The sequence below is a fragment of the Ostrea edulis genome, chromosome 3 (genome assembly GCF_947568905.1).
Source record: "Ostrea edulis chromosome 3, xbOstEdul1.1, whole genome shotgun sequence".
NCBI classification, from domain to species: Eukaryota; Metazoa; Mollusca; class Bivalvia; order Ostreida; family Ostreidae; genus Ostrea; species Ostrea edulis.
Genome location: NC_079166.1, coordinates 40052985 through 40072938, shown reverse-complemented (window position 1 = coordinate 40072938; position 19954 = coordinate 40052985). Strand labels below are relative to the sequence as shown.

The 19954-nt window shown below is 34.7% G+C and overlaps 1 protein-coding gene across 5 annotated transcripts in view; it reads right to left on the bottom strand.

Annotated features, from left to right (window-relative positions):
- LOC125673155 (mucin-22-like) overlaps positions 1-19954 on the bottom strand; it is a 103948-nt gene that overhangs the window by 67981 nt on the left and 16013 nt on the right. For 4 of the 5 annotated variants that reach the window (XM_056160687.1, XM_056160690.1, XM_056160689.1 and 1 more), the window contains exons 8-11: positions 12834-13118; positions 8728-9036; positions 2112-2414; positions 809-1132 (exon numbers count right to left, since the gene is read on the bottom strand). In XM_056160687.1, coding sequence (XP_056016662.1) covers positions 809-1132; positions 2112-2414; positions 8728-9036; positions 12834-13118 — 1221 coding nt within the window. The remainder of the gene's footprint in view (positions 1-808; positions 1133-2111; positions 2415-8727; positions 9037-12833; positions 13119-19954) is intronic. The other variant, XM_056160691.1, reaches the window with a different exon arrangement.

Sequence of the window (19954 nt, the reverse complement as noted above, 5' to 3'; positions counted from 1 at the left end):
GCGATGAGCAGTGCCCTCGATGACTCGGGTCATCACTACAACCCGACCTCAATGTGAGAATAAATTGTATAGATAGGACATTCTGATAAAATTGACTACCGGAAGACTTGGTAAAACATAGACTCTGATTTCTTTTTCGATAAAAGAATAAAATAAACCTCATATACTTGGAATTCAATTTAATTACCCCTATAAGTTAACAGGACTCGTGGCACATGTCTATATTTTTCATCATAATCATGCGATATCCGACCTATAAAGCATTTGTTTGACGCCAAATTTTTTAAACAAATCATAAAAGAAATATCCGGATAGAAACGGTTATTGAAATCGGTCGTTCATGTAAGCGCTTATATGATTCTGAGTGCAATTTACGAAACACGAATAGCCACCACCGTATAAAACAGATACGATATGATCATGGTTTGTAAATCACCACTCGCTAAGATTTTCGAGAACCCACTATTTTTACGCGCTATTTTTCAAATGTACTCGCAATTTGCGAGTATTTCTCGCTAATTTCGAGCCCTGGTACCCAAAACTGAAACTTGATTTCCCTGTTAAATTTAATGCAATTACATCACAGAATTGAAACCCACCAACAACTTCCCAATAGACCTTCAGGAAATTGAAATAGTTCAAATATTCATCATGTTCACATAATTGATTTACAATTCAAAAAAGTCTGATTTAGATTATTTTTCTCCGAATTCATTGAGTATCACTGTCCTTAAGGTGCAAAGAACACTACTATTGTCATGTGTTTAATGTGTAATATTGATAATTCATATTTTAACAGAAGACTTACTTCCTGTGACATCAAGCGTTTTAGCACTACTGACAGTGGTCCCCACCAGATTGTTGGCAGTGAATCTGTACGCTCCCTCATCTGTGTATACAGCGCTGTTTATCTTTAAAACAGGAACACTGACATCGTTTACACTGTCCTTGTATTTCTCGTCTGATATATCGATGTCGGTGAACACTCCACTCATCTGTTTCTGCCAGGATCCGTTCACAGCTGCTGGAGGACTGTCTGGTGTAGTTGTCACTGTGGCAGTCAGTGTAGCAGTCTTCCCATACACCACAAACACAGTGGCAGAGGCAGGGTTTATGGTTATTGTTGGTTTCTCTACAAAATGGTTTAGTTATATAAACTATACAATGTTTCTATGAGTACATCAATTTACTACATAATAATTAATATTTATCACATGTTCACGCCTTTATCCAGTGGGTATCACCTGTTACATAAAGTTTGATTATTACACTATGTTTTCCATGGGGATAGAAAACACACAACTCATAGAATATAAATCATATCAATTAAATCACAAACCATGAGGTATCCTAAATATTTATTTGCACATATAAACGGACTTCAACAAAATTAAATTTGAAAATAATACATGTACAAGTGCTGTCCCAAAAGCTTGTGGACTGAGCTCATAATTATATTTTAAAGAATTGAGAACTTTAACAAAAAACGATTCACAGTTTATCAGTAGGACACATGCTCCACCATGGTTGTTCAGAAATGAACTAGAAACGAAATCCACACATAAGGGATTAAGGCAGCTACAAATTAGATCTACCACCTCAAAACTATTTCATTATCAGATTCTATGTATCTTCATAAATAAATCAAACCACAATCCTTCACAAAATCTGACTAAAATTGATTAAAACAAAGTCAAATTCTGGAGACCAACACTTTGAGGTTTACAATGCGAAAGATTCTCATGAGTGGATACCATGGTAATAATTTTTTAAGTTTGAAAAACACTGAAATAATAGATACATGTAACTTAATTTGTCTGCTACCAAAAATGTAAATGAAATGTGAAGAGCATAGAATCATTTTAAACGTATGTAATTAACTAAATATTGGGAAATACACCCCCCTCCCCCAGTTGTTGCACTTTGCAACCTTGGTCCATTTTATTGCAAAGCAACCTCAGGCGAGTATCCATCCTGATAATCAGTCAATAACCTCTAATTAACACACATTAGGTACATATATATGTATCCCTTGTAAGTTCATACATGTGCTTCACAAACGCTATGACATATGGACTCCATGTTGCTGCATAAATAATCTATAGACGTACCTCCAGTCACAGTGAGATTGATCTTATTGCTCGTCTTTTTGCCGACTAGATTGGTAACTGCCAGCTGGTATATTGCATCATCATTGAATTTAGCATCATTGATGACAAGTTTAGTACTACCGACAATAACAGAACTTCCCGCATACTTCTGATTGCTAATATCAAGATTTTCTGTCTGTGAACCATTAACCTTCTGCCATGTCACTGATGTAGTTGCAGGACTGGATGTTATGGTACCTGTGAACGTGATGTCACTACCAAACACGACAGTCGAACCTCCAGTTAATGCTACAGTCGGAATATCTGAAAAACACATAGTACATCAATCTGTAAATATGAAGTATTTAAACCTTTATATAGTATAAATTATATCTATCTAAATCTCTAAATTAATGTTGTTTTGAGCTATTAAAAACCTGACAAAATTTTAGATATTTGCCATGTGGGCTCGATCCTGCACTTTTAAATTCTAGAGCCTACTAATATAAACTCTCCAGCACACAAGTCCAATTAAGCAAGCTTAAGGAGCCAAACATTCTATTTGAAATCACAATGTTGCAAAGCATTTTCTAATTGGTAATTGTATTCATTAAATGTGAATCAGTTTTAGTATTTGTCAATCATTTACTGAGAAACAAACTAATAAGCTGAATTATTGTTATTCAATCTGTAGTTTATCTAACAATGTGACCTCCAGTCAAATGGCCATTCTACATCAATTCAAGATGAAATAGTACGTTTTTCCATAGTATTACGTGACCATACTGAATATTTTTATTTCAAGCTTAGCTGACATCAACAAAGTATAATCTTTCTATATTTTCTTTCAATTGTCTTCGGCACAACATTATTTATAAACCAGATGTGTTGGAGCTACATAAAAGCCCACAAGGGTTGTAACTCTGCCAGATTGCATCTGGCCAGACCTGTATACATGTAAACATAAGTACTTGATATGCATGTTCTCATGACATATCTAAATCCCATGTATGATTAATACCCAATTTATACGATGGAACTTTACTGATGTAAGTTTGCACACGGGTAAATACATATACTCGTATATTAAGTAAAGGTATATTTGCTACGTACACGTTCAGACAATCAAAGTTTAAATACTTTATTGGCGTATGTATAAACCCTAGCTGCTAAAACTCTTTACAAAATAGAGATAGATCGATTCAGACTTGTCCGTTTCCATAAAAAACGTCCATACTACATGTACATGTATACCTAAGCTCAGAAATTATGACAGAACAAGAGATGTTCATAGGAAAGATCGTTCTACTGAATGGTGCGATGGCACCATCCTCAGAGACTTTGATGACAATGACTAACCATTGCGAGAACTATCAAATAAGAACACTTTCTTTAAACTTTGTCAAAAGCTAGAAAGTGCTTTGGCACCTGCCCGCAGACTGTAGAGGTTCTGTTGAATGCAAAGAATAAAGTTGCTATAGCCATTTACTGGTTAGCGTCCACTGCTGAATATCAGACAATTGGAAATTTATTTGGTGTTGCTAAATCTACTGTTAATGATTGTGTACATCAAATGCATACGTACATAAATTTATTGTGTGTTCACACGACAAAAAATACAGAAAATTTGCTACAACATATGAGCAAAAGTTAATTTGCAACTACCCCTGACAATAATAAATATTAACTTAGACCTTCAATTAAGGCATCGCTCTCTTCACATTCAATGATAAATGGCTAGGTAGAAATATAAACACAATATGTTATACGTATACTTCTAAACTGATATGCACTATATTAACCCTGGTACATGTAATACTGGTACAATAATCATTATACTATGGTAGATCTATATCACAGGTTTGAATGTCTTGATTAAAAAAATGAAGGGTTAATATTATACTAAGAAAATGTTCATAAATTCCATTTATATATTCTTGTCCTCCATTTTCTATTGAAAATTGTGTGTGCACGTTCCATTGGATCCGTCTCTTAATTTAGCTTACAGTAGCCTCCCTTGCACTTTTACAAATATAAATTAAACTCCTTAAAACTGTCATTTAAATGTGTAAAATGATCATTTGAGAAAACAACTACCCTTTTTTATTAAAAATAAATCTAAAGATTTAATAATTATTTATTTATACCCGTAATCATACATATAGTTACTTCTCATTGTACTGTAATTAAAAGTAAAGAATATGCATTACAAAACACTTATATATATAAAACAATTTTCACCCCATTGTGGAGATTCGACAAAACAGGTATATGTTGGCAAGGAAGATGGAAGATTGAAGTCATGTGCGGGAATTTATTAACTGGAAATATATGAGAATAGATGAATGACTGGAGATACTTAATTTATGTAAATGAGCAATATTATGTGTGAGGAATATTGTATGTTGTTGTTTTTTCCCCAGACAAAATCAGAAAGATTACTTTTCATTTTCAAATGAAATGGAATGTACAAGAAGTTTTTACTACTATTCCCGCACTTTTAATTCATATGTACTGACATATATCACTGGTCCAATGAGTGGTCGGCCTAGTGATAGCCCTGCGTAGTGTACTGACTCGAGGTGCCAAACTTCAAAAGATTTGGTTGAAAATGTGAACTCCCGGCTATATAATTGGTAATACTTGCTGTAGAATGGAAATTCTGTAATACTTGCGTATCTTATTTTTAGGAATCAACATAATGAAGCATTTTAATTGGCACCTGTATCCGCAGTAATCACAATACATCACACATACTGATGTCAGCTGTTCAGACGACTATTCCTCTTCCTCTCGCAATATTTCAAAAATGCTACTTTTTGATAGCAGCTAGAACGTACGTCGCTGAGTTTTTTTTCATTGGAAAGAATACCTTTCATTACCAATTTTTATTCAATAGAATTAAATCTTACAGTGAAACATACGCAATATCAAAAAATATTGCCTCAAAGTGAAAAAGAGCTAGGTGGTAAAATCCGGGAAAAAATCAAATACATTTATGGGTTTGACGTTTAATTTCAAGTAATCAACATCCAGTTTCACAAATTAAGGTGACATGTGATTTGGGTAATTAATATACATGGAAATCAACGATAGAAGAAATCAGCAAAAGACACTTTAGATTTCACCCAAAGCGTAGGCCATTACAGGGTGTTCGTGGCTCGAGTCCTTTACTTAGGTGTGCAGGATTTTGCATATAAGTAAAGCAGTTCATAAGACAAGAATTGCACACCTAAGTAAATTTACACATATGCAAAAACGATTTCTGTATGCAAATTGTGTCTTTTGAATGGGGTATTAGATAATTAAGCAGAAACTATATTCTTTTAAATTTTTCAAGGTCCACATGGCTCAACTCTTTCAAATTTTATTTGACAGAACCCCCAGTGAAATCGAGTTAGAATAGCTAGGTTCTAAGTACCCCTTGCTTGCCATAAGAGACAACTAAATGGGGCGGTCTTTCGGATGAAACTGCAAAAACCGTGGCCCCATGTCACAGCAAGTGTGGCACAATAACAATCCCTCCCTGCTCAAATGCCGTAAGTGCCAAGTATAGACCTAAATTTTTATTTTAGAATGTCTTTCTATGGCTGAGATAATGACTGGAAACTATGAATTGTTGAAAATTTTGTGTCCAAGGGGCATAACTCTGCCAAACATTATCTGACCCAAACCACAGTCACTTGATCTGCATGTGTATTCTCATGGTGTATTCATATACTGTAAATGTATTACATTTGGCTGTGTATTCTATTTAGCGCCTTTGGCGGAACGCAGCTTCCGCTAAATCAAGTACATCGCTAAATGCCATCCGTAAATCTAGATGTTTAAAGTAATTCAGGAATGCGCTAAATCAAATCTACGCTAACTTGTTGAAAAAAACGATTTCCGCTAAATATCATACACGCCAAATATAATACGTTTACAGTATTCATATATACCATTTATGCATCAAGTATAATAAACAAAAACTGAATTATGACAGAATGACATGGTAGGACAAACTAGAGGCCCACAGGCCTTATCAGTCACCTGAGTACTAGTGAAAAACTATCACTACTCCCAAGGACTATGAAATCTAGAAAAAAATTCCTGTTCTGAATATGTTAAAAATGTCTATTGTTCACACATTTAATAACTGACCATTTTGACTGCACTCTAATACCGAAACACCTACCCCAGGGATCATCAAATTTACAATTTTGGTAAAAGACTACCTGCTCTTTCTAAATATCCATTTAGTTTCAATTTAGTATCAATGGCACTAAAGAAGATGTTATTCAAGTGTTTTACACATCGACACTATATAGTAAGTTTGGCCCCACCCTGGAGTCAGAACCCCTACCCTGGGAATCATGAAATTTACAATTTTGGTAGAGGCTTTCCTGCTCTACATCACTATGCATTTAGTTTTTCTTACACATGTGAGGTTGTAGAGAAGATTTTTTGAAAATTGGTCAATTTGGGGCCATTTAGAGTGCGGGGTCATGATATTTACAATTTCTGATCTTCTTCACCTATAGATGCTACATACCAAATTTGGTCAAGATTGGCCCAGTAGTTTCTGAGAAGAAGTTGTTAGTGGATGACTCACAGTGCCAGACCCAGATCAATAGCAATAGGTCACCTGAGTTTACTCAGGTGACCTAAAAAACAGTATTATTCCCTAATACTTAGAAGTTATCTCCCTTAACACAGGAAAATTCTTATACCTCTCTTTATATCTAGCTCTTAGCAGCTGCAATGTTATTGTTTTCTAAATGAATAAAAATTAGTGTTGAGGAATGTCTATCGGAATAATCCATTAGAGCTATGCGTACATGATTCAGAGAGAATAATGCTCAGGAGAGATGGAGGCATTGGACCGACATAAGGTAACCGCATGGTTCAGTGCCCTTCACCCGTAACCTTCAATAAATAGTCCTGCCGATCTCCTAAAGATTTCTGCTTAAAAGTTAACAGAAATTCATAAGGGCTATTCCAGAAATAAATACATGGGGGGGTCGGGAGGCACCTTTTGTATATACCAAGCACCCATAAAAAAAAATAAAAAATTACCCCATGACCCATCAAATTAATAAACTCATTTTACAATGACCCATCTAATAAAAAAAAAACTAACCTGACCCACCCCAAAAATATTTTTAAAAATGAAAACGGTACAAATCTCGCGAGGTTTTCGGGACAAACATTCTAGTCAATGACGCGGTAATGCCTGTGCGACATTGTATCACAGTAGTTCTGAAGAAACGATGTCACATCAACAATCAAAGGCATCTATGGCGGGAATGTTGGAAAGATTGGGAGTCCAAACGATGCTATTATCATGAAATGGGTATGGATATGTTTTTCCACGAATCGTTCGTCTTCTAATGGAGCCCGCGCCCGGAGGCCTCTATATCACCATCACACCGACTGATAAATATAACGCATCGGTACCCTCATATAAATCAACTAAGGTTTGCCTATTTTTATTAGAAAACGGAATACCTATTGGTTTCAAAATATTCCCAAAATCGATGCACTGTAAACTGTAATAATCTACCGAAGAGAGTTCGCCGCCATCACGTCCAAAGGGACCCTACTAAACGCGCCTCTAATATGAAGAGTGCCGTAATGGAAAGTTATGCGCTGCAAAGAGCGACAACTCGAATAGTTCTATGTTACTTCCGATTTCCGATTTCGAAAGCACGTTTTCAATTTTCCCTCCAACGTTTTGTAACCAACACGACAAGAGCGACAATAAAAATATTCTGAAAACTCAACACCCACGTGGCACAAAATAAAACAATAGAAACTACCCACTACCCATAATAAATATTTTTTTAACAGTCCAACCACGGACCAAATAAAATATGAAAAAATACGACCACCCACACAAAAAAATATCATTTGCCGCCCGACCCCCCCATTTGATCATTTCTGGAACAGCCCTAATGTGAACTCTGCCATATTTCATAAATTGGGTTATTATAAACAATTCAAACAGTGCTTTTTTGTGCAAGTATATCATAATTGATTAATACATTAAATTCTAGAAAACAGTAAAACAGCAACTATATCATTGGAAATTGTAATGTAAAATCCATGGTTTGGTTCTTTTCTGAATTCATCATATCATTTGTCAAAGTATTGCTACTTCTTAAAATTGTTCTATAAATAAAACAAAATTAATAAAGCAGTAGATCTACATGGTTAGCAATCCTTCAAACACTGCAGATATTACAGTCTACCATATCAGCTTTTTCCTTTTATCTATTCATATCATAGGGTCATTTGTGTAGCCACATAACAATAATGGAGTGGATCAAAGATCTGATTTTGATCAGATTGGGTCAATCAAAAGATTTACATTGATATACGATTTTTTTAATTTTTTGTTCCAGAGCCAAATTTTGATCACCAAACTCAATCAAACTGTAACAAAAACCAAGGACACTAACTTAAGCAGAATCCTAGCCATTGTAGGCAAGAGAGTTTTCAAATATATTTAAAACAATTAGGGAGTTTCAAGAGTGCCAAGTTAAAACTTACCTTGATTGTGAGTTACACAATGGCAGATAGTTTATGATCATTTACACACAAAACAATATAATGCATTGAATTTTAAATACAAATAAAATGTAAACATTATTACCTCCAGTAACATCCAAAGTCACTTGATTACTGGTGGTGGATCCCACACCATTACTCACAACGAGCTGGTACTTTGTCTCGTCACCAAAGTCTGTTTTGATGATCTGTAGTTTGGGATTGGGAGACGCTAGGCTACTCCCTGCATACTTTCCATCATTTATATTTATATCTAGTACAGTGCCATTACTGTAAACTTTTTGCCATTTCTGAGCAGTCCAGGAGAGATCAGAAGTGACCGTCCCAGTGAATGTGACATCATTACCGTACAACACAGAACTTGGTCCAGTAACTGACACAGTAGTGGGAGGTGCTGTAATAAATCAATGTTTTAAAAGTCAGCAACATCCTTCATCTTAGAGTGTGTCACTTAGGAAACATGAAACTACAATATGAACTGGGAACTTTTATTGTTCCATATCGCAGTTAAATGCATGTACTATCATGATTCCTTTTTATACACACTATTGTATTATATCGCAGACTATAAAGCTAAATCATTGTGTTAATTAAGATACTCATTTTAGCTAAAATCAAAGTAACTAATGTAATGCCCAATTCACACAGAGAATTTAATTCGCATTAAATGTTAGTTAATGTGAATTAAATCTGAATCACGTACACACAGAGATTATAATGCGCATTAGTTTATTTCGAATAACATTTACATCGCGATTTAATGTGAATTAAATTTACTTCGCACTAGCTCCGCAAAACGAAGCTAATGCGCATTAAACGTAGACGCATGCGTAATGGCAAATTTGTGTCACATGCATCGTACCTGTGGTCAGCTATATCTATTAATGTTAGTTTTGTGCAAAAAACTTATCAAAATGATAATAATAACTAAACAAGAGGCCCATGGGCCACACGCTCCCCGAGTCACATTGGCTCATATTTAAAGATTTTTCCTATATATTTGCATGTAAAACATTTCTATTGTGGCCCCAACCTACTCCCGGGGGCCATCATTTTTACAAAATTGAATCTGCAATATTTCATGAAGCTTTCATGTAAATGTAAACTTTTCTGGCTCGTGATTTTTCAGAAGATTTTTAATGATTTTCCCTATATATTTGTATGTAAAATTTTGATCCCCTACTGTGGCCCTATCTTATCCCGGGGGCCATGATTTTTACAAACTTCAATCTGCACTATGTCAGGAAGCTTTTGTGCAAATCTAAACTTCTTTAGCCCAATGGTTCTGAAGGAGAAAATCTTTAAAGATTTTTTTCTATTTATCAGTTATGTAAAACTTTGATCCCCTATTGTGGCCCCATCCTAACTCCAGGGGTCATGAGTTTAAGATACTTGAATCTGCACTATGTCAGGAAGCTTTCATGTAAATATCAGCTCTTCTGGCTCAGTGGTTGTTGAGAAGAAGATTTTTTCAAGATTTTCCCTATATATCTGTATGTAAAAGTTTGATCCCCTATTGTCGCCTCATCTTACCCCCGGGGGCCATGATTTTAACAAACTTGAATCTACACTATGTCTAAAAGCTTTCATGTAAATTTCAGCTCTTATGGCCAAGTGGTTCTTGAGAATAATATTTTTAAATGACCCTACCCTATTTTTGCATATTTGTGATTATCTCCCCTTTGAAGGGGGCATGCCTCTTTATTTGAATAAACTTGAAAGCCCTTCACCCAAGGATGTTATTGGCCAATTTTGGTTATAATTGGCCCAGTGGTTCCAGAGAAGAGGTGAGCTAAAAACATGTACAAACAGAATGTCATTAGATAATGTCAGACGTAAATCTGTGCTCTGCATAGGCATGCTGAGTAATACATGTACATATGGAAGGAATAGCTTTCAAATATGACAAAAATGTTTTAAAATAGTGATTAATATGATTTTCTCTTTTGCATTTTAACAAATATGCTGCTCATTGTTTATTTTTTATACCATATGACTATTGGTGTTCCAATCATCGATTATAATCGAAAATCAGTTGATTGTTCAAAAATTCCAAGCACTCGATTATGAAAATTTTATTCTAAATAATCAGTTTTTAAATTTTGTTTTCTCGACGACTGTAGTTTATGAAGAATATTCCTGCCGTGAACTATCTACATATTAACCTATTAACCATACCCTGGAAATAGGGAAAATAGCATGTTTGCATGGTTGGATAGACATTACTTTTGATTTGATTCAGACAAAGAAAATCTTGATATGAGCAAAGCCATGTGTGAATTATGTAGATAAAAACCGCTTTCAAAGACCACTGTTACTCTGCATATGCTTATCATGTTTTTAGTTGTTGACAATGTATTTGTTTTGTTTTTAATAAAATAAATTTCATTTCTTTCTTGCTGAATTTCAATTTTATTTTAAATATGTTGGATCATCCTAACATAATGACACGTAACAGTACTTTGATTTATGGGCAAATAACTGAAGTAAATCAGATGTTTCTAAAAATTGTTTTGGCTTTTAAAATCAAAAGATATTATTAAGATATAGTCAAACAAAAATACACACAGAAAATATTTATTTACACTATTTCAGCAATAGAAACAACAAATATAAACGGAGACAATATTTTTTTTTACACTATTTCAGTAGTTATATGACTTTATATCATAGAACTTCTAGTTATCCAATTATAATCGATTAATATTTAGTTACAGTAAACCAATCATTGACTATGGAATTCTCACCGATTCCCATCACTACATATGACATCATAGTTATTGTAGACTTATAATATGTATTAGTAATAAAAAATTACGTCACAACAGTAGTCAGCGGAATGGTGAAGGAGACGTTCCGAGGTTTTATGGGCTCATGAAGAAGCAATATATTGTCTAGAGTGAATGCTGGTCGTCAGAGGAAATAACATGTAATTTCTTGGGAACATACAAAAACAAACACGATAAACTCCTTGTGTGTAGATCAGTGACAGGTACATTGTAAACATGTAGTACACTATATACAGTGTTTTGAACAATGAATTCTGTATCTACACAATATTCATTAAAATATATAAAAAATAATTTTCAACAATATATAGTCTATTCTTTTATTTATTTTGTGCAACCTTTAATTTAGAGATGCATACAAATTTAACGTGTATTTGTTTACTTCGCATTAAATATTTAATTACCGTCGTGTGATTGCTATCTAATTCGAATTAATTTAATGCGCATTATTTTACTGCGCATCAAATTGCATGCGAAGTAAAATTTAATGCACACCCATGTGAACGAGGCATAAATCTGAGGTAGAAAAGGTGTACTAATTACAATATGCAAGTACATGTAGGTAATGATATCCAGTATATGCATACCCAAGGGAATTGTTCAAATACAAATGTAAGCTCTGTCTGACAGTCCAATCATTTTGTAATTTCAACAAAACCAACAGGGTGATAGACAACACTTAAAAGGACTGACTCATGATTTCCCCCAAAATTTTCTTTTTCACTTCTAATGATCAAAATCTACTGTCTAAGGTGTTTAAAAGAGTTCACATAGAAATTAAGGTTATACATTATCATAGAAGCTCATTTTAGAGAGTTTATTATTTGTTTTGTAAACAAAGACTGCGGTATGTTATTGTTTACGAAATTTTCAAAAGAAATGTATATCGATCTAAGTTTATTAATATATCTTTCACATTTCAAGCATTTTTGGGGTAAAATGTGTCATCTAAAAATTAAAATTTGCGACTATGCAAAATTATGATGCTTTATATTACAAAATCAATATTTCGCTTGTTTGTTTGTATACATAAAAAGACTCGAGTCTTTGTTATCATAACACAGATTTAAGGCTAAAATATTGCTTTTATTCTTGCATTCAGAAGGTCAAAATTTTGGCTGTCAACAATATAAACAAGTTATATTTTTAATGTTTACCATCAAAAATGAAAAATATTTTTATCAAAAATCGTGAACCAGTCCCTTTAAGTCTTTAAAACATTCATACATTTTGACATCATAGACATAATTTTCACAATAACATATTAAACAAATATTTATCATCACTGATAATATAGACATATATTTTGCTATTGACAATGCTATCAAATACGAAAATTTTACATTGATATAACTATAGACAGACATATTTGACAATTAACATTGATATAATTATACTTTACCCAGAGTCACAGCAGAAGTACTATTGGTAGATCCTACAGCGTTAGTAGCTTTACACCGGTAATCTCCCCTGTCTGTGCTAGTTATGGTGGTGATAGTCAGTGAAGGTATCGATATAGATCCTCCGGAGTATTTCCCGTTACTGCCTGCTATGTCTATTGCGACACTGTTTTTTGTCCACTGTATGGCTGTGATAGCAGGTGATTCAGACGTAACAGTAGCAGTACAAACAATAGTTACCGTGGTACCAGACTGGGTAGGACCGGATACACTGACAGTTGGACGTTCTGAATTAAATGGATTATTATCACATGACTGTCCCATGCACGAATCATAGTCTTATCATGCTTGAATTTATCCAACATATATGATTCAATATGAACTTTTTTGAACGTTTTGTTTTCTACATAATTTTACAAAATATGAATACAGGTGACTCTCGATGGCTCGAACTTTGATCTCTCGAAGTTCTCAGTCTCTCGAAGTGAAATCATGGTACCGATTTTTTTCTCTATATATAACAAAGAAAATTTATTATCGATCTCTCGAACAATTGATCTCTCGAAGTTCTCGATCTCTCGAAGTGAAGTTGGGTCCCAGAAAACACATTTCATTGTTTTTCATTCTCGATTTCTCGAAGTGGTGGTAGCTAGCATATACCACCGTTACCCAAGCGTGTAATAATTTCCGCTTGGACCTTACCTGGATTTTGTTGAATGTCAGAGGGGTAATTAGGTCTTAACGTAGTTGAAACATCACTGCATAGTGCTTCTTTGTGGAGGTGAAAAAACTTTAGTATATAATTGGCTAATTAGTCAGTTTACACCTTACACAGAGGTCTTGTGATGATTAGAATTATATATAATCCGGCTATGAATAAAATCTATAATTTATTTTGACTTGACAATGAGAGAGTAAGTTTTATACATTAATTTAGTAATCTACAGACTGTTAAAGAACATGTACATAAAAAGGCCCAAAAAATTTTAAATGTGTCTTGATTCAAGCTTGATCTGTGTTTTGAATAAGTTAAATACATTCCAAGTATACTATCTCAACTTAAATCAAAGTTATTTCTTATTTTATAGCATTATTACGTCATGAATAAGAGTTCTTCCCGCCTTTTTTCAAAAAGAGCTTGAAAACTGTTAAATGTCACCCAGATTATTGCTTAGGAAAAGGTGTGCCCATCCGTCGAGCAAAATGAAATTAATATATGTTGTGTATTAAGAGAAGATGAAAAATGTGTTTGAATATAAATTTGCTTGACGCATGGGCTGTATGTTTTCTGAAAGGAAAACCCCCTGAATTTATGAAAATTTTCATTGATATTTGCATTTTTTGGCAATTTTATGCCAACTTCACGCTCCTGTCATACAACACAAAGCAATTTTGGATAAAATTAAATGTAGTTTGGATTTGCATATATATTCCTTATTTGAATTCCAGATTTTGAGACTCCTTCTGAAATCATCTATTTTCTGGACCAGATGACTAAAGAAAATGTCTCTACTTCTTTCTCGAGATTGTTCTTTGTGTAAAGTTACTCTGAAACTTCGTTTTTCTCATTCGTTAGAATTTTTGCTTTGTGTAAAGTGACATAACATTGTTCTCTGTTTAGTTAGTAATAGTAAACCTTTACCGGAACATGGTTTTGTATGCATATTTTAGCATGATTATTGATTAAAGAGCAAATAAATACATAAACTTTAAAATCTTTTTATTAATGCAAAATAAGGTTCTTTATTTTTATATTAAATTAACTACCTGACAAATATGAAGGAAAACATGTCAAAACAATATGATCTTGTTGGTAAACATTTCCGGTTACTGTAAAATCTTAACCATATCGGCGGACCTTCAATTTCCGAATTTCGATTTCTCAAAGTTTTATCAAGGTCCCTCGAACTTCTAGTTATCAAGAGTCACCTGTATTTGCATCAATTTCCATATCAATCATTCAAAAATATCTAATGGAGTGTTTTTCATCTCAGTTGGTGAAAGAGCATAAAATCTACCAGATATTATATCCTGTAGATTAGGGATAATTTAGAAAATCTAGCAGACACGGTAAAAAAATTATCAGATAGAATTTAAAACAAGATATGATAATAATCTACTGATTATAAAGTCTCCAAAATGAAGTACTGGCTGTATAAAAGTGGCTTTTTCTGAGTACTATTATTTTTATTATTTTCCTTCCTTGACAAAATCCATTCTACATGTAATTTTAACTTCATTTAAAAAAATATAAATCACAAAGACTGATTTTGAAATTTTTCAAAAAAAATCCCATTTTTTTCCTTCAGTAAAACTGGTGTCACTTGACTTTGATCCTAGTTTGTAGGTCCCAACATCCTCTTATAATTTTTTATGATCTCTATCAGTCATGGTTCTAAACTTATACAAGTTTTTATAATCAAGGTCAAAGGTCAAGGCCACTGGAGATACTAGTTTGTACATCACTACACCCTTTATCAATTCTGAAGATTCCATGTCTCTGTCAGTACCAGTTCTAAAGTTAAATTCAGACCTAGGTTTTAGGTCACTGGAGTCACTTGACCTTGATACTAGTTTGTAGATCATATCTTCTTATCATTTCTGAAGATCCAATGTCTCTATCAATTTCAGTGATGAAATTAAATGAGTCTGTATGTTCAAGGTCAAGGTCACTGGAGTCACTTGACCTTAATAACATTTTGTATATCTCATCACCCTTTCATCATTTGTGAAGACCCAATAACTCTATCCGACCTGGTTCTTATGTAATACCAATTCTATGTTCAGAGGTCAAGGTCACTGGAGTAACTTGACCTTGATACTAGTTTGTAGATTTTATCATCTTCTTATCATAGCTCAAGGTTTCATCTCTCTATCAATTCCAGTTCTAAATTTATGTGAGTTTGTACGTTCAGATGAAAGTCAATGGAGTCACTTGATCTTGATATCAATTTGTATATATCTTATCACCCTTTCATCATTTCTGAAGACCCCACATCTCTATCCAACCTGGTTCTTAAGTAATACCAATTTCATGTTCTAAGGTCAGAGGTCAAGGTCACTGAAGTCACCTGACCTTGATACTAGTTTGTAGGTCATGTCATCCTCTTGCAATTTCTAAAGATTCCATTTTGCTATTAGTCCCAATTTTAAAGGTATACCAGTGTTTATGTTCAAGGTCAGAGTTCAAGGTCACTGGAGTCACTTGACCATGATACTGATTCGTAGGCCCTGTAATTCTCTATTCATTTCTGAAGACCCCAGGACTCTATCTATCATATTTGTCAAGTTGTATCTTTTGAATTGTGGAATTAATTTTTCCCCACAGAGTTCCATGTTAAACCCCACTTCCATTTGATCCCCCCCCCCCCCCCCAATTTGAAAAACAAAAACATTTCTGCACATTGGCCTATCATATCCTTGAACGTCTATCACTTTCATCAACTGATTACAAAGAACAGTGTCAGACAGTTTTAGGCACGAGAAAGAAGCGGAAGAAGAAAAACCAATCAAAAACAAAGTCTCCAAACCTCATTTCGGAGACTTAAACAAGAGGTCCATGAGGCACATTGCTCACCTGAGTCACCTTAGACCATATTTAAAGATTTTCCCAATATATTCGCATATGAAACTGTAATCCCTATCGTGGCCCAAACCAACCCCGGGGGACATGATTTTTACAAACTTGAATCTACACTATTTCAGAAAGCTTCCATGTAAATGATCCCATGGGGATCCAGGTTAGAATAGGTCCTCAGTACCCCTTGCTTGTCGTAGAAGGCAACTAAATGGGGCGGTCCTTCGGATGAGACCGCAAAAACCGAGGTCCCGTGTCACAGCAGGTGTGGCACGATAAAGATCCCTCCCTGCTCAAAAGCCATAAGCGCCGAGCATAGGCCGAAATTTTGCAGCCCTTCACCGGCAGTGGTGACGTCTCCATATGAGTGAAATATTCTCGAGAGGGACGTTAAACAATATTCAATCAATCAATCAGTCCCCTATTGTGGCCACATCCTATCCCTGTGGGTCATGGTTTTTCCAAACTTGAATCTGCACTATGTCAGGAAGCTTTCATGTAAATGTAAACTTCTCTGGTCCAACGGTTTTTGAAAAGAAGATTTTTAAAGATTTTCACTATATCTTTGTTTTTAAAAGGTTATGTTCACAAACTTGAATCTGCAATATGTCAGGAAGCTTTCATGTAAGTGTAAACTTTTCTGGCCCAATGGTTCTTGAGAAAGTTTTTTAAGATTTTCCCTATATACAGTGTTACCTCCATATATTGCCAGTTTTTGTCCCAGCCTATTTTGGCGTTATATCAAGGGTGGCATTATAAAGAGTTGGGTCATTTTAATTCATTGATTTGAAAAAAAAATGTGGTTGATCAATCAATAAATTATTGTCCTTATAATGTCGTTCACGTATGACAAGATAAGTAAATGCATGAAATTGTTTTGCTTTACTTCTTAAAACTTTGATAAAATGTGGCATATTCTGTGCTTATGTAAAATACACAGGACAGGTATATTTACAATACTTTCGTTTGCGTCATGGTAGGTTCTACAATGACTGAATACATTGAGCAGTTGACAAACACTTGTAATGGTTGCCATTTCTTTCTGGAACACAGAAATATGTTGTCACACAATTCATATATGTTTGTACTTGTTTCCCCAACATGCTGCATCCACACGCAGTTTGCAGTCTATGTAACCTGTAGTTAATGTTGTAAACTTTCTTTCTTTTTTGAATTTCCTTCTTTATAAAATGTCTTACTGTTATGCCCTCTGGGCCCAAAATTGGAATAAATTTATCTTATCTTATCTTAATACTAACACATGAAAATCCCATGATACAAGAAATTTACAGCAGTTGACAGCAAACTCCCCTGTTAAGGCCTCATCGTATAAAGATTTGGTTTGTGTGCAAACGAACATTTGCAAAAGTTTGCAGCTGATAGTAGTTTCATTTCTCAGTTGTTCACGTGTAGGCAATACTACTGGACAATTTCGGAGTCAATTTTTAAATGAGTATGTTCAAGTTATTATCGCAGTTACCTATTTTCATGAGGCATATTAAATTAGTTTCACTACAATTCACTGGACAGACCAATTATGCCTAATTAGGGCTTCTGATCCCTGGTGGTTGGCATTGTTATCAGAGGATATATCAAGGCAATTAACCTTTCGTATAGATCTGCAAATGGGTGGCGGATGGCGATTAGGCTAGGTTGACGTTATATCAGAGTTTTTAGCATGTGTGGCAATCCGTTCTACACATTTCAATGATGGTATGCGGGGGTGGCGATACACCGAGGTATCACTGTATTTGTATGTAAAACTGTGATCTCCTATTGTGGCCCCACCCTTCCCCCAGGGGAACATGATTTTAACAAACTTAAATATGCACTATGTCAAAAAGCTTTAATGCAAATATAAACTTTTCTTGCCCAGTGGTTTTTGAGAAGATTTTTAAAGATTTTCCCTCTATATTTGTATGTAAAACTTTGATCCCCTATTGTGGCCCCATCCTTTCCCCGGGGGCCATGAATTTTATAAACTTAACTCTGCACTTTGTCAGGAAGCTTTCATGTAAATTTCAGCTCTTCTGGCTCAGTGCTTCTTGAAAAGATTTCTAAATGAGTCCACCCTATTTTTTGCAGTTTTGTGTTAATCTCTCCCTTGAAGGTGACATGGCCCTTCATTTAAACAACCTTGAGAGCCCTTCACCCAAGGATGCTTTTTGCCAAGTTTGGTTGAAATTGGTGCAGTGGTTCTGAAGAAGTCGAAAATGTAAAAAGTTTAAAGACAGACGGACAGACAGATGATGGGCAACAGGTGATCAGAAAAACTCACTTGAGCTTTCAGCTAAGGTGAGCTAAATATACTATTGTACAAATCCTTTACTTTCCATCCATATCAGATTTCTCTGCTGTGTAATAAGCCTGTTCGAAAATGTGAATTATAATTTCTCTTTGTATTCTAACATTTAATGTGACTATAGAGATTGTTTTTATAACAAAAACAAATTTCTCCCCAGCTCCCCAAATTGGAAGTGCTCCAAATAAAACCCCCTCCCCTTAATGTAATGCATGATATGGAGGAGAAAACATGAGCAGGGACATAGCCATTGTGAACTCCGAAAAGCCACATAGGAGAAGTGTTCATAAACTATTTTACACTCTCCCTCCACCCCTCAGATCCACTATAACGTTAAGGATAACAATTGAATCCTCCTGTCCCTACAATATGCACATCTGCAAATGGCATTGAAGAATTGTACAAAATGTCAAGTCTATCGGATAAGCCATATAGGAGGAGAAGCGTTCACAAGCTATTTAAACATCCTCCACCCCTCTTGGATACACTATAACTTTTCGGAAAATAATTGGATCCTCCTATACAGACAATATGCAAATCTACAAGTGACAATGAAGCATTGTACAATGTATAACGTTTCAAATCTATCAGATAAACCATATAGGAGAAGAAGTGTTCACAAGTTATTTTACATCCTCCACCCCTCTTAGATCCACTATAACTTTTTGGAAAAAGATTGGATCCTCCTGTCTCAACAATATGCACATCTACAAATGGCAATGAAGCATTAAGTACAAGTTCCAAATCTATCTGATAAGCCATTTAGGAGGAGAAGCGTTCACAAGATTTTGTGACAGATGGAAGGATGGTCAGAAATTACAAAAACAATATGTCTCCCCAAAAATATGACAGCTTCCAGGTAGTAACACAATCAGACTGCGTAATATTTTAAGTGTTTTAATTATGTTGATTGTGGATGCTGTTCAAAATCGAAAACGGTTGAAATCATTTCTACGAGAGGGTAAGGAAATGTTAATGGAAACAAAAAAGAATTAGAGATTGTTTTTATAAAAAAAAACAAATGTCTCCCCAGTTTCCTTAATTGGAAGTGCTCCAAATAAAACCTCCTCCCTTTAATGTAATGCATGGTATGGAGGAGAAAGTATGAGCAGGAACATAGACAATATGAACTCCGATAAGCCACATTGGAGAAGAGTTCACAAACTCTTTTACACCCTCCACCCCTCAGATCCACTTTAACTTTAAGGATAACCATTGGATCCTCCTGTCCTTGTAAAATACAC